The sequence below is a fragment of the Gasterosteus aculeatus genome, chromosome 20, assembly GCF_964276395.1.
Source record: "Gasterosteus aculeatus chromosome 20, fGasAcu3.hap1.1, whole genome shotgun sequence".
NCBI classification, from domain to species: Eukaryota; Metazoa; Chordata; class Actinopteri; order Perciformes; family Gasterosteidae; genus Gasterosteus; species Gasterosteus aculeatus.
In genome coordinates, this window is record NC_135707.1 from 7,103,493 (window position 1) to 7,117,602 (window position 14,110).

Sequence of the window (14,110 nt, forward strand, 5' to 3'; positions counted from 1 at the left end):
TTGTATTTATGGTGGAGAACAACTACGGCCTTGGCTCTAAAAACTGACTTTATCTTGGGGTTATTGTTGCCCACATGAGTATATTGTAATCAAGTTAATTTGACCTAAGCCATAATCTTTTACTAAAACTAACCAAGTATTTCGTTACCTTAACTGAAGGTTCTCAACAGCTAAGACAACGAGATTGTGAATATATGTGGAACCCCTTTTTTTACTCCTGGAATAATTTTGATGGAATAATAGATTTTACTTCTTTGTAATAGTAATAAATAATGACTTTATTTAAACAACAAAAGTGTCCAACTCTCAATTATACAGTAAAGCATTCAAAGGATACAGATGAAACATGTTTGAACCTTGCCGATCGGGATACGTCATCCACAGGCGACGCGTGGCTTTGTGTCGGTCGCAATCAATAATCATCACTTTTTCGTGCACCAGTTCTTTGATTGTTTGTCCGTGGTATCAACGTATCGCCGCTTTAAATATTGCACACCGACAAGATCCCGCCGTGACGACGCTCTGCGAGTTCAGGTAATCGATTAAAGCCATTGAGTCGCTTTCGGACGTTTATGGGATTTTGCCAAGTGTGGTTTGTATGTTTCCCCGTTTGCAGGCAATGTGCGGCAGGCGAGAGTTAGAAATGGTGCAGTGCACTGCTACTGGCCGTAAGCTAGCAGGCTAGCTAACGTTAGCCTGGAGGAGGGACCGTTAAGCACTGCTGTTCCGTAACGCAGTGCGAGAGTTACATGTCGGAACACATGTGCGGTGTTGGTTTAGAAATGTCGGCAACGCGTCCAACCTGTAGCCGCTCAAGTCAACGCTTCGTGCTCCTTCTAGAAATGCGTCAAATAAAAACAAGGGACAACAGCAAGAGATTCCGAGTTTCGTTCGCTGCCCTTGGCGATCAACGTTGCCCCTGCTACCGTCGCGTTAGGCTTTTTAAATGGCATCCATCTCTTTTTAATCACTTAAAGCTCGCTGAGAAACGCACCAGTGTCAAGTTGCCCAGATGTAACGTCCGTGAGGAGTGGATCCGGGTTGGGTCTTGAGTTAGAAAACCGCTGCAAAGACTTTTAAGCTAACGTTAAAAGTCTGGTGCGTTTTTGTTGATGCATGGGCTTCAAGTTTGCAGGATTGTTTGCAGAGTGAGATGGAAAACAACTAAAAGACATCATGTTATTTCGTCCATGCTAAGTTTGGAATGATGCACACATGTGAACTATGTGTAAACCATTTATTTCACGTAAATAGTTTTTTTTTAATATTCACTTTACTGTCATATATCCAGTAAAAGTCTTGGATTCATTTGTATTGGAAATGTAAAACCGATTTCATTGTATTAAATAAACTGATATCTTATTAGCATATTAATAAGGTAAGAAGCCCTTATTTGTCCTGCAACGGGGAAATTCACAGGATTACAGCAGCAAAGGAAGAAAAGTGTACAGAGAGACATTAAAAAAACATGATCAAACAATTATAAACAAGTTATAAAAAGCACTAACAAGAATACACAAACTCATTGAAATGTTATATACACAATATATATTTTTATATAAATATATATTATATACACACAACAAACTATTATGAGGGTTTTTATTGCACAGGTGTTTCTGTCCTGCGTGTGGTGTAAATAAGCAGAATGGCTCCTGTACAGAATCATAACCTGTAGGAGATCATTCACTAGGTTGGCAACTGTACTTTGATGTACTCTATCACGTATGATACAATTTCAGTGAGTTTTGTTGCTACTCTTCTTTCTAACATTTTAATGAGTGCGGTACTTATTTATTTGAGGAAAAGGGCTTTATTGTTCCCGTGTATGAGATGCACTTATTTGTGATAGTGACCTTCACCTTATAATACTCTAGGTTGTTGTTGTTTTTTGTCAATCCTAACGCAAATCCAGTAACCCGATCTCAATGTGTCACTGCGATATTTGTATCCTGTCCCTCTCTGTGTCTCCCTCTGTCTGTCTCGTGTGTCTCTGACGGTGTGATGTCTGTGTCCTCTCGGCCACAGCGTGCTGTGTGCAGCATGCATTCTGCAGGGGATGCCCTTGTAGCTCCACGGTAACACAGTGGCCGTTGCGGTACACAGAGTGACCCCCTTTGGGCATGAAACGAAAGCCAGGTGACTTTTTATTATTTTCTATAATGCAACTTCTGTCCGTCCTTGAATCCAACCGGTGCGTCACGTGACCAGCAATGGAAACCTATCGTGTCGTCAGAAGGGAAAGCGAAACTTAACTCGTGTGCGATGGCCTCTTGTTTTCTTTTACTTAGCACGGTTCATGCTTTGCCCCCGGTCCCCCCCCCCCCCCAGCTTTTCTGGTGCAATAGAGCGCAACGTGTTGTCCGCACAGCTTATAAGCGCGCGCCGTGACCTGCGTTGACTTGGACGCGACACGACGGACCTGCTCGCCCCCCCCCCCCCCCCCCGCGGACCCTTTGTCCTTCTGTCTTCTGGTTCCCTGCTTTCTTTATGCGTCTCGGTTTAAATCATATGAACTTTGGGAAGAGAAGCTACTGCTGCTTTTTTGTTTTTTTCGCCGTTGCCTCTTTAATTTGCGATACTCGAGGTGAGATCCGCGGTGCTTTTTTTTTGGGGGGGGGGTCCACTGTGCCCACTGTGCCTTGTGGTTAACGCCAGTAAATGAGTGTTTGCGTTGAATGCTAAAGAGTCTGTTTCACCCGTCGTGTGACCGACAGCGCGTTGTGAAAAACCGAGATTTTATTTTGTCTGTCACCTGCTGCCTCGCATCAGGGTCAGGATGACTCCGCTTCAGCCCCGTTGCCCCCCCATCCGGGCTGTCAGCCCCCATCACCGCGATGTTCTGTGTGCTCAGGCTCACTCAGCCCGATGTGGCTGCTGACCGGGCCGGCAGCTCTGTATTGGGTGTCTCCTTGTTGTCAGTCTCACTGTTAAGAGACATAATTGAGTGTGTTCGCTTATGACACCTGACGCCGAATCAATTTCTCGCTGTGCCAAACTGAATCCGCCCATTTAAAGGTTGTTTTTTGGCCGATGGCATATAAGTAGCTCTGCAAAACTTGTTTTTGTTGTCGTCTAGTAACCGCACAATTTTTTCTGTCTCCAGCTCGGCCCTGAGTGTTCTTTTGTCCTTGGTTCTGTCCTTCCCGTCCGCGGTCGGTGTCTCGTTGTTCCTGTCCGATATGGATCCAGATACAGCAATAATTCGTAAGGCCAGAAATAAAACAATAGTCAGAAGACGTTCTGAATTATTGATCGGCATCCTTTTGCCCTGGGATTAAGTTTCAGTGGGACTGGCAGCGACGATGTGTCACCCTGCCGCGTGCTCGTGGAGCAGAGCGGCCCGTGTGTAATCTGAAGACGCGGCGTTAAAGGTTTCGCCGTACGTTAGAGCTAATTTCTGCATGCGATCTTTTTTAGTCCCGTCTCAAATTTCAGTCTGCTGTGTATTTTATTCTACGTTTCGTGGAGGCGGTTTCAGCTGGTATTTAGTTATCCAAGGACCCTTCTTTCTAATACTGACATCTGCTGAATTTCATTATCTTACTGTTACTTACTGGTATAATTCTCATTGTTGTTGTTTTTCTGGCGATCTGCTGTAGTCGGCCCGCCCTCCCGTTCCATCAGGCTCTGCTGTTTGCGCTGGAGGACCTGATCTTCTCAAGGAAGCTACTCCTCAAGCTGCACGGCCCCTCTTCACGCTCAACCCCTGCGCTATGAGCAGAGGTAGAGGAGGGCCTCTCAAAGAACGCTACCACAGGCAACCGCCCCCGGACTACCAGGCCAACGAGAATTACAACAGACCGGGCCCACCCCCGTTTTACCCAAGAGGTGGCCCACAGCAGAGCCCCTATTCAAGTTACCACAACAGCCCTGCCCGTCCCGTAGCGCCCATACCGCCGCCCCCGGCTCCTTCTCTCGCCCCCTCCGCTCCTCACGCACCATGGCACAGTAAAGCGGCCCCTAAACCGGAGGCTCCCAGCGGCTGGTATAATCACAATCGCGGCCCCCCCAGTTCCTTTCAGCTCCAACAGGCAGAGTTCCTCAGAGGACGCAGCTCTGAGGCGCCCCAGTTCAGAGCCGGCCCACGCGGCGGGGCAGCGGCACCAGACCGGCGTCTTGGTTCCTCGCACCAGCCTCAGTCGGGCAGCGGTAGATTTTCATCGTACCCCAACAACAGCTTAAGGGGTCGATGGGGGTATGATCAGGACCGACCGCTTGTGTATCCAGTGGACCCACGCAGCAGCACAGGTCCTCGACACCTAAATCAAAACCAGTTTCATGGTACAAACCACGAGCCGTACTCCAACAGGCCGCGTCACGACTCGGCCGATTCGGTGTGTGAAAACTTACAAATTTTGTCCCTCCACAAAGTCCGGCCCGGCAGAGGAGGGGAACGGTTCGACAGACATTCCGCCCCGAGCGGCTCGGCGAATTCCCACATCACCCTCACCCCTGACATCCAGGACCAGGTTCACAGGGCTTTGGCTGCGTTGAAGCCAAATGAGAGTATCTGTGCAAGATTTCTAGCCAAAAAACTGCATCTTCCCAAGAAGGTCGTCAACAGGGCTCTGTACTTGTTGGAGCGCTCGCAGAAAGCCTCGAAGCAAGGACTCGTCCCTCCCGAGTGGAGTCTTTGCAGAGAACCTTTCAGAGGCGAGGAGGATCAAAACTCTAGAGTGCAAGGTCCACCTTCCCGTCTGTGCGTCGGCTCAGGACGGCCCGCAGCACCCGGCGCCAAGGTTGAGCTAAAAACAGAAAGGGCAGAAAATAGGGGACAAAGAAAAGAAGAGGACTCTGACACCGAATCCAGTTGTTCTTCCTCCTCCTCCTCGTCAGAGTCGTCCGACTCCGTAGAGTTCCAGCCTCCAGCAAAAGTTCAGCACCAGGAGCAACAGCAGCCCGTCTCTGCCAGCTCGCCCGATCCGGCGCTTCCCACAATGGCAGAACAGAAGGAGCTGGTTCTGCAGTACCTGCGGACGTCAAAGGGGGCAACCGCTCTGCTCATGGCCAAAAATCTGGGTCTCAGGAGCGCCAAGCACATCAATCCCACCCTCTACTCGCTGGAGAAGCAAGGTGAGATTGTTAAGAATAGTGCCGCCAACCCGCCCACCTGGGAGCTCTCCGCCCACCGCAGAGAGAGGATGGAAAGGAGCCTCAAAGCCTCAAAGGGCGCCCGCGGCGAGGGGGACCCGATGTTGGAGGAACCCGGTAGAGATCGGAAAAGAGGAGAGTCTCTCTTTCTGTCGTCGTCACCAATGCCACCAACACCAGGCCTCGAGCCGCTGCTGCTGCCAGAGGGTTTGATGCCCGAGCAAAGTCACAGCGAGGTGGTGAGTCAAATTTCTGTGGTTCATTAAATGTTACTAAGGTCTATGAGGGAATGACACCGTGTGATGGAATGGCACATTCTTAATTTTTGTATTTAAAACATAACTAGAAGTGACAAATTTTATTTTATTTGACCGCGATATTTCAACTGAAATGTCTGCCAACAATTTCAAGGTAATTAAAAATATTTTCTGCAACAATTATAGGAATAACATGTTTCCTGGAAATTAACCTAATTTCCGTTTTTAGTTTTAATGCTGCTTTATGCAACTACTGCATGAAGAGTGTATTGCTATTCCGCTGATGTTACTGAAGTTGGACTTCCTTCTGTTTTTCCCTTGAATCCCAATCCCCATTTAAGCCCCCCACCTTTACCGCATGTAAAGAGGAAGAGACCAACGAAGGACAGTGGGCTACGGATGACATCCCGGAATTCCTCAACGCCATTCGCAGAGAGACGGACGCCGGGAAGCTGGCGGCAGAGAAGGCCAACTCTGTGGGGACTGTAGCCGTGTCGCTGGCCGCTCCGCCTCCCCAGAACCTGTGGGCCAAGTTGCAGGAGGTGAGGTTGAAGAACCCCGTCAGTGGCCTCATGGAGTACGCTCAGTATCTGGGCCAGAACTGTGAGTTCCTGCTCCTGGACCAGTCCGGACCCTCTCACGACCCCCGGTGAGTCTCCTAATCTGTCGTGTTTTTTTGTTTGTTTTTTTTTACTGTTACTTTTGGCGAGCAAAGTCAATTCTTCTGATCTTTGTCTGTGTGATTCATGCGGGGTGTGTCCACATTAAATATATTATCTTTGTCAATTTAGCAATTCCAAGAATTAAGTCGCAACAGTTAGTCGTTCTCCTATTAAATTGTCCCATTATGATTAATGTTTAAATTTTGAAAAAAATGCTAATGGATATCAAAGCAGTAATCCGCATCATCTAATGCTATATTGGGGAAGAAAAAGTTGGATCAGCGTATCCATGAATGCATCCACTTTACCCATTGGGGGTGTTGTACAGTTTTATTACATCATGTTTGTTGCCTTCTGTATAACAGCTGGTGAGACAACTGTTGATTCAAAGTCTGAGAAATAGATCTATTGCCGTAATCAAGACGTATGATGCTGCCTGTTAGCAACGAAAGCTGCATTTTTTTGTGACTCTTTAGTGTTGGGAAATTGTAGCGGCCCAATTAATCCCGTCTTGTTCCTCATCTATGTCCCGTCTCCTGTCAGATTTCGCATGCAGGTGATGCTCAACGGTAGGTTGTTTCCTGTCGCAGAAGCCTCCAGCAAGAAGGTTGCAAAAAAGGACGCCGCTGCTGCCACGCTGCGTATTCTCGTCGCGGAGATTCAGGCGGGGCCGAGTACGGGAGACGAGGGAAATGCTGTCGGCGCGGACCAAGTGATGGATGTACTGCCAGACACTAGTGTGGGTTTTAGGTTTGAATGTGCTCAAACAAGCCATTGTCGTCCACCTGAAGACAAATTGTGCTTTAAACCCCCGAGAGACCACCGTATTTAATGCAGATCAGAGCAAACGCTGAACCTAGAAGCCATTGTACAGTCAACTCGAAGAAGGAAAAAAAAAAAGGGCCGCCATCATTTTTAATGTTTTCTCCTCCACTGACCACTAGGGGCAGGCTGAAGGCGCGGGGGGAGGTTTTGGGACGAGTAGTGTGGAAGGAATGGGTACAGCGGAAGGACCTCGCCAGCCGCTGTCCCGCTCGCTGCCTGGTGGGAAGAATCCAGTGTCCGTCCTGATGGAGTACAGCCAGCGCAGCGGGAACCCCATCGAATTCATCATGACTGGCCAGGCAGGCCCCCCACATGACCCCCGGTACTGTAAACCCTCCCAAAAAAACATGTCTGTGTATGTTTGTTCCCCCTCAGGGAAGCGGTCAATCGGCTCTTTCTGTTTATTCTGTACTCTGTCTTGTCACTCTTTCCCCCTCTTTCTGTTTCTTGTCCTTCAGGCAGCCAACTGATGGATGCAATAAAACATTTGTGTCCCTTCTTACACTTTCTAAACACTGAATTCACCCGTCTGGATCACTGTTACTTATTTATCTATTGTGACGCACGTGGTACAATCTATGATCCCGGAGAACAACCGAAACCAGAACCCCCCCCCCCCCCCCCCCCCTTCTCTCTTTCCACCATTCTTTACCGTCTCCGCCCTGTGTTCAGGTTCATGTTCAGGGTGAAGGTTGGAGAGAGCTTGTTTGGAGAGGCCTCTGCTCCGAGCAAAAAGGCAGCCCGCCAGCTGGCGGCAGAAGAGGCCGTCAAAGAACTAATGGCTGACGGGAGACTGCAGCTCAACAAGGTGAGAAAAGGAGGGGATGCGAAGCAAAGTGACTTTAGGGACAAAAGAGAAACGACCTCAGTTCTGCTCATCATCTTGTCCCCTCCCTTTCCAGCCTCAGTTGCCCCTGGGCTCTTCCAGCGATAGTGACGGCAATGGTTCTGGGACTACGTGTCCCTATTTGCCGCCTCTGACTGCGGACGAGTTGCGAGCAGCACACGAGGCCGGGGTTGGAGATCTCATCAACCACTTGAACAACAATGCCGTGTCGGGTCTCCTGGAGTACGCTAGAGCCCGGGGCTTTGCCGCTGAGATCCGGCTAGTGGGCCAGTCTGGACCACCACATGAGCCCAAGTATGTGCGAACTGATATTCCCCAAAAAACCCACGCGATTTAAAATGTACCAGTGTCCCCACCCTCCCCCCATCCAATGACCTTTTTCATCTCTGCCCCTGTATAGATTCACCTACCAGGCCAAGCTCGGCGGGCGCTGGTTCCCTCCGGTGTGCGCGTCCAACAAGAAGCAGGGAAAACAGGAAGCAGCAGACGCCGCTCTGCGGGTTCTGATCGGAGAGGCCGAGCGAGCGGCCCGCACCGGGGAGCTTATTCCAGCTGAGGTACCGGACTTTTCAGCGGGTCACATCGTCTATGATGAAGCACGGGCCGTCTCTGGCTCAACATGGGGATAAGGCAGGACATGACACCTGTCTGTCATTATTACCCCCTCACTTTAGCAAGTGTCAAAACATCAACAAGATGCAACCTTTGAGTAAAGCACACACATTCACTGTTTCACAGTAAGCAAATTGGTTCTCCTCATTGGAAGGCCGAAGCTTTGTAGCAGCTACGGGAACTAAATTTGTATCGACGGCGTACAAACATTACCCAATTATTTTCTACCGAATACGAATATACATTTCCGACTTGCATAACATTCAATAAGCCTAATTTCCTTTTTCTATTTGTCCTGTATACATCCTTTCTTCTAGCTTCCAGTGAGCGGCAGCACCTTGCATGACCAGATAGCCATGTTGAGTCACCAGCGCTTCAACGCCCTGACCACACGTATCCAGCACAGCCTTCTGGGACGCAAGATTCTGGCCACCATCGTCATGAGGAGGGGGGAGGGCCTGGGGACCGTCGTCAGCCTGGGAACTGGTACAAACATTACCTGAGCTTATAAAGCAATTGTGCTACAATTTACACTTTAACTCCATTTTTCTGTAAGATTTATTTAATTAAATTGTTGTGAACTTTGGCGTTGAATGTGTCCCCTTTTTTCTTCAGGTAATCGCTGCGTAAAAGGGGAGGAGCTGAGCCTTAAAGGCGACACCGTTAACGATTGCCACGCTGAGATCATCTCCAGAAGGGGATTTGTTCGGTACACACTGATCTGAGCGTTTTACTATTAATAATTCCCTTGTGAATTTATAGACCATGTCTGCAGGACACTATCTGTAAGTCTAACTCCCCGTTTCCTTTCTTCTCAGGTTTCTGTATATTGAGCTGCTCAAGCACTACGATGGAACAGACGACAGTATATTTGAGGTGGCGGAGAATGACTTACTCCGGGTCAAATCTGACATCACCTTTCACCTCTACATCAGGTGGGAGTGTGTCCCCACCACCACCACCGGAGTCATCAATATGGTCTCTTCTTTTAGGCTTTGTCATATTAACACCTTGTGTCCCGTCGTTCTCTTCTCTCCGAAGCACGGCGCCTTGCGGGGATGGTGCTTTGTTCGACAAGTCCTGCAGCGAGTCGGGGGATGAAGTCGAGGGCCATCAGCCTCTGTTTGAGAACGCCAAGCAGGGAAAGCTGCGCACCAAAGTGGAGAACGGTGAGCGATGAAATGGACACGCATCGGCCTTTACAAACGTGTATTAGTGCAGCGCATGAAGGCCAATTCTGTAAGCCTGTAGGCAACACCGGTGACCTTTTGTGTGTGTGTGACTGTGCCCGTGCCAGGCGAGGGCACCATCCCAGTAGAGTCGAGCGCCATTGTGCCCACCTGGGACGGCATCCAGCACGGGGAGAGGCTGCGAACCATGAGCTGCAGTGATAAGATCCTGCGCTGGAACGTGTTGGGTCTGCAGGGAGCGCTGCTCAGCCACTTCCTGAACCCAATCTACCTGAAGTCCATCACGCTTGGTGAAGCATCCCGCTGTTCTTGACTTCATTCACCAGAGTCAACGAGTGAAATTGGATGAATTGACAGCCTTGCATTGCGTCCTCTCTGTTGTTCCGATCTGTCAGGCTATCTGTACAGCCACGGTCACCTGACGCGTGCTGTGTGCTGTCGGCTGGCCAGAGACGGCGAGGCCTTCACCCAAAGTCTCCCGCCTCCCTTCATGCTAAATCACCCAGAGGTAAACAAACACATTTTTGGCAATCAGGAAAATGGTGGCGGAATTACCATCCCTCTGTCTGGAATTACTGACTCACACGGAAGGGCGAACATCAGATTGACCTGAGCGTTCTCTGTAGGTGGGCAGGGTGAGTGTGTACGACTCCACGCGGCACACAGGAAAGACCAAGGAGTCCAGTGTGAACTGGAGCTTTCCCGACCAGCACAGCGTGGAGGTGCTGGACGGTACCAAGGGCAAACTGGACGGGTAAGCAGCCAAACCGAATGTTGTCTCCTGATCACAACACGCATGTGTTTGAATAGCTTTAAAAATCTGTTAGTGGCCCTTATGATTTAGTAGTTGGTCTTCTCTTGTGGTTAACGATCATTAATATGATTGTTACTTAAATAAAAAATAAAAAACATTCTGAAGAGACAATCTTGAAGATGTATTTAGAAGAAAACAGTAACAATAAATTAACGTGTGTGTGTGTGTGTGTGTGTGTGTGTGTGTGTGTGTGTGTGTGTGTGTGTGTGTGTGTGTGTGTGTGTGTGTGTGTGTGTGTGTGTGTGTGTGTGTGTGTGTGTGTGTGTGTGTGTGTGTGTGTGTGTGGACACCATTGGCAGCATTAGTTTGAAAAAAAAAAAAACTAAGTGCTCAGTAAAAACTGTCAAGTAACCACACGCTTCATTGCGTTTGATTTGAACAGTTAGCTGCAGGCCGTTGTGGAAGCAGAATCAGAGGGAATGTTGCTCTATGAACCCTGTTACTAAACGGCCCGCTAACATATCTCACCCCCCCCCCCCCCCCCCTCTCCTCTCTCCCCAGGAACAAACTCAGTGTCTCCAGAGTGTCCAAGTCCAACCTCTTCTGCCTGTTCCGCTCCGTGTGCCAGCGCAGTGGCCGCGCCGACCTCCTCACGCTGCCCTCCTACTCCCAGGCCAAGTTGTCGGCCACGTCCTTCCAGCAGGCCAAGCACAATTTCTTTCGAGCACTCAGCGGCCACGGCTACGGCGCCTGGATCGGCAAGCCGCTCGAGGAGAAGAGCTTCGAGTCGGGGGAGGGGAACCGGAACAATGGAGCGAGTCTGCCCGTGGGGTACGGCAGCAGTAGAAATGGAGGAGCAGTGGAGTTCAAGCAGGAGGACGCGTAGGCCGCTGCAGAGTGCGTTACTGAGAGGGGGGATATGAACATGTGGGGGAGAGAAAATAAAAGCACAAAGGCAGATTGGAAGCGTGGACGTAATGGGGCGGGGGGGGGGAAGACAATCAAACATCACTGAGAAGGGATGAACACGGTTAAAAGCTTAAGAGGGAGAGCGGTGGAAGGAGACAGGACGTAGGAGACAGGTGGAGGTGTGGGGAGACCGAACCAGTGTTCGGAGAAGAAGGCTGATTAATCACCATCCTAAACATTGCTATAAATCTGATTTCTATCAGTTTGCTTCTTATTACTTCTGTTTTTCTGTATTCAGTTTACAACCGTGTTGGTTTTGATTTGTAATGTCAGTTTTTCTTTTGTCATCGCAGTGTTCAGAACATCCTGCCTTCATCCTTCTCTCTGTTGTCATCTCGATATGACCTATTTTTGCATCGTATGAGATGTGTGGCTTTGACCCAGGTGGCTTGGCCTCTTCCCATGAGAACTTAAGTGGCTGACAAGTGCCGCTATTTGACATTCAACCTGATATTTCCCACCATTGTAGCAGTGTTGTAAGTGTGATTACGCTCCTCACAAGTTTGAATCCTCGGTCGTGTTGTGCTTCTTATCGTTAACTGTTCAGTGGCGAACCAAACACCCTCGATCCAACATTTTGCTCCCGAAGCCTTTGACCAGGCCCTTTTTTTCTTTCTGAGTCGAATTCAAATTTACTGTACACCCTCTGCTGTTAATCTAATCATGTGTCGTTGCCATGGTTACCAATAGCATTCCAGCAAATGCCAGAGCGTCCGGTAGATCATTTTAATATGGTATTCCTGATGTCAAGACCTCCAAGAATTACAGCTTTTCTGTTTATGGCTTTTGTATTTTATCTTCACTTCCAGTGAAACGGTTCATAAATATCTGGCCATGCAAGCAAAACCTAGAGTATCGCATTACTTTTTTTTTTTTTTCTTTCTTTATACAAACGGCTTTTAGGTTCTCTTGCTTGGCCAGTTTCTGCTAACTACTATACAAAGACTGTTTTGTTGTCTGTGTTCTGTGTTAATTTGCTTGTATGTAGATGGATGGTGCAATATATACATCAGGTATACAAATACATGATCACGCAGATGTTACGGTGGGGTCCAAAAGCCTGAGTCCAGTTCCAGAATCTTATAACGAACAGAAGTTAAACACATTTCTCAAAATATTGCATGTTGTTTTCATGAAGTGAAAGAAATTTATACTCATCCAGTTTTACATCATTTTTCTGTTCTGTTTGAGGCCATGTCAGTCATCGCTGGTGCTTCGACCATTGGTTTTTAGCTTTTAACTGTGAACAATATTTTGATGGAAACGGAAGGGTTTTTTAAGCTAGATGTAGTTAAGCCTCTTAACTACTTAGTTCTGGAGAGTGGGACCTCTCCTCCTGCTGCGGTTGGGTTTAATTGAGGACTTTAAGTGTTTTCAGCTGTGATTCCAGCTCTCGTTTAGGCCTTAATAGCGACATTAGAATCTGACTTCTAAACAAGTAGACAAAGGCCTTTTATCAAGCTTCACCCAATAGTAATTTCACATGCAATCTAATATAGAACCATTATTTTTGGTCTTTGTTTGCTATTATTTAAGGATTAAATTCATTGATTTATACCAGCCATATATATATATATATATAATATATATATATATATATAAATTGGAATATTAAGCTGTAAGAGAATTCTGTTTATGGTTAACAGGTTGTTGGACTCTGACTTTTTGACCCCACTGTGAACAAAGGGGTGTTTTCATATAAATATGTATATATATCTGTGTGTATGCATTTGTATAATTTCAATGTATATATTTTATAAATCATCTACAATTGCATTTCTATATGTTTTAAGTAAGCTACAAAGAAATATGCTGGAGTTTTTTTTACTAATGATATTTGGAAAGTTCAAATTCATTAAAGAAGTGAGTAGCATTCTTTCAGTGGAGTGATGCGTTTCTGGTTTTCTCTTTCCGTCTGTGTCATGTGTTTATTCTTATTATCTAAGAAAATTTTCAATTGCATTAATGCCGAAACAAAGATGGGAAGAAGGTTTTCTAATCCTGACAGTCTATGAGAAGCAAATTACTGCAGGGGCGGTGTTTTCTCAGAGAGCCAAAGCGCCTCCTGCAATGCTCCAAAGGATCAGCAGATGGAAACATGTCCCCACCGTAGGCCAGGAGGATGAGTGTAGAAGGGCGTCATGACAGCTGTGCACTACTGACATTCCGTTTATCTATGAAATAGTGGCTTAAATTGATTGCATTTTTTTAAGCTTGTGTATTTTTGTCCTTATGACTTAATTTTCAGATGGTGTAAGTCTTGAGTGGTGCATTTGCATCAAATGTAACATTGCACACAGCAAGTAGCGTCAGGAGTAGCTATGTGGATATATAAAGAAAGGATCAATAAGCCATTTGGGTAGTTATGTGATATACAAAAGATGTACTGCAGGTAATGAGGATCAAAATACAAAGGGTGTTCTATGCAAGAAAGCGTGCATTCTTTCTGAGGATAGTTAATGTGCTGCATGAGGTTTAATCCACTCAGCAGTGTGAATGATGCAGTAACAGAGTTGGCTCTGATGTCCCACTGGGAACAAATAGTGATATTGAGTGTCTTAATTGTGAATCCGCTCAGTGTAGCATTAGATCCGGTATTGTCTCTTGTCAGGGGACGGGATTATGGCAACAGTATTGCCATCCAATCAGCGCAGCGCCTTGTAAATCATTGTATTGTTAATGCCTCCCAAACAGCTCGTTTCATTAGCGGAGGCTGTGTAGCAGTGGAATCCCACTGCTAATTATGAAAAGAAGATTGAGGATTACCCCCACAAATAAGTTTGGGCTAAGAAATTAATTAAGAAGGTTTCCTCCTCGTGGGCAATCGTTATATGAACGTGTAAACAAGAGTTCTGTGTGCAACAGTGAGGGGATTGTTTCAATCAGGGTGGATTCATACA

General features: G+C 47.3%; 1 protein-coding gene across 3 annotated transcripts; it reads left to right on the top strand.

Moving 5' to 3' along the window:
- Positions 1-355: 355 nt before the first annotated feature.
- On the top strand, positions 356-13,096 carry adar (adenosine deaminase RNA specific). Of its 3 annotated transcripts, XM_040165047.2 has the most exons (17): positions 356-534; positions 2,029-2,139; positions 3,603-5,333; positions 5,693-6,000; positions 6,557-6,752; positions 6,958-7,160; positions 7,511-7,646; positions 7,741-7,979; positions 8,086-8,242; positions 8,615-8,783; positions 8,913-9,006; positions 9,116-9,232; positions 9,339-9,466; positions 9,595-9,777; positions 9,883-9,995; positions 10,114-10,241; positions 10,803-13,096. In XM_040165047.2, exons 3-17 carry the CDS (start codon positions 3,717-3,719, stop codon positions 11,125-11,127), a joined length of 4,113 nt encoding a protein of 1,370 aa, XP_040020981.2. In that variant the 5' UTR covers positions 356-534; positions 2,029-2,139; positions 3,603-3,716; the 3' UTR covers positions 11,128-13,096. The 3 variants fall into 3 exon arrangements, with proteins under 3 accessions (XP_040020981.2, XP_040020983.2, XP_040020984.2); XM_040165049.2 differs by lacking the exon at positions 2,029-2,139 and having other exon boundaries at positions 398-534; XM_040165050.2 differs by lacking the exons at positions 356-534; positions 2,029-2,139 and adding an exon at positions 2,247-2,587.
- The last annotated feature ends 1,014 nt before the right edge of the window (positions 13,097-14,110 follow it).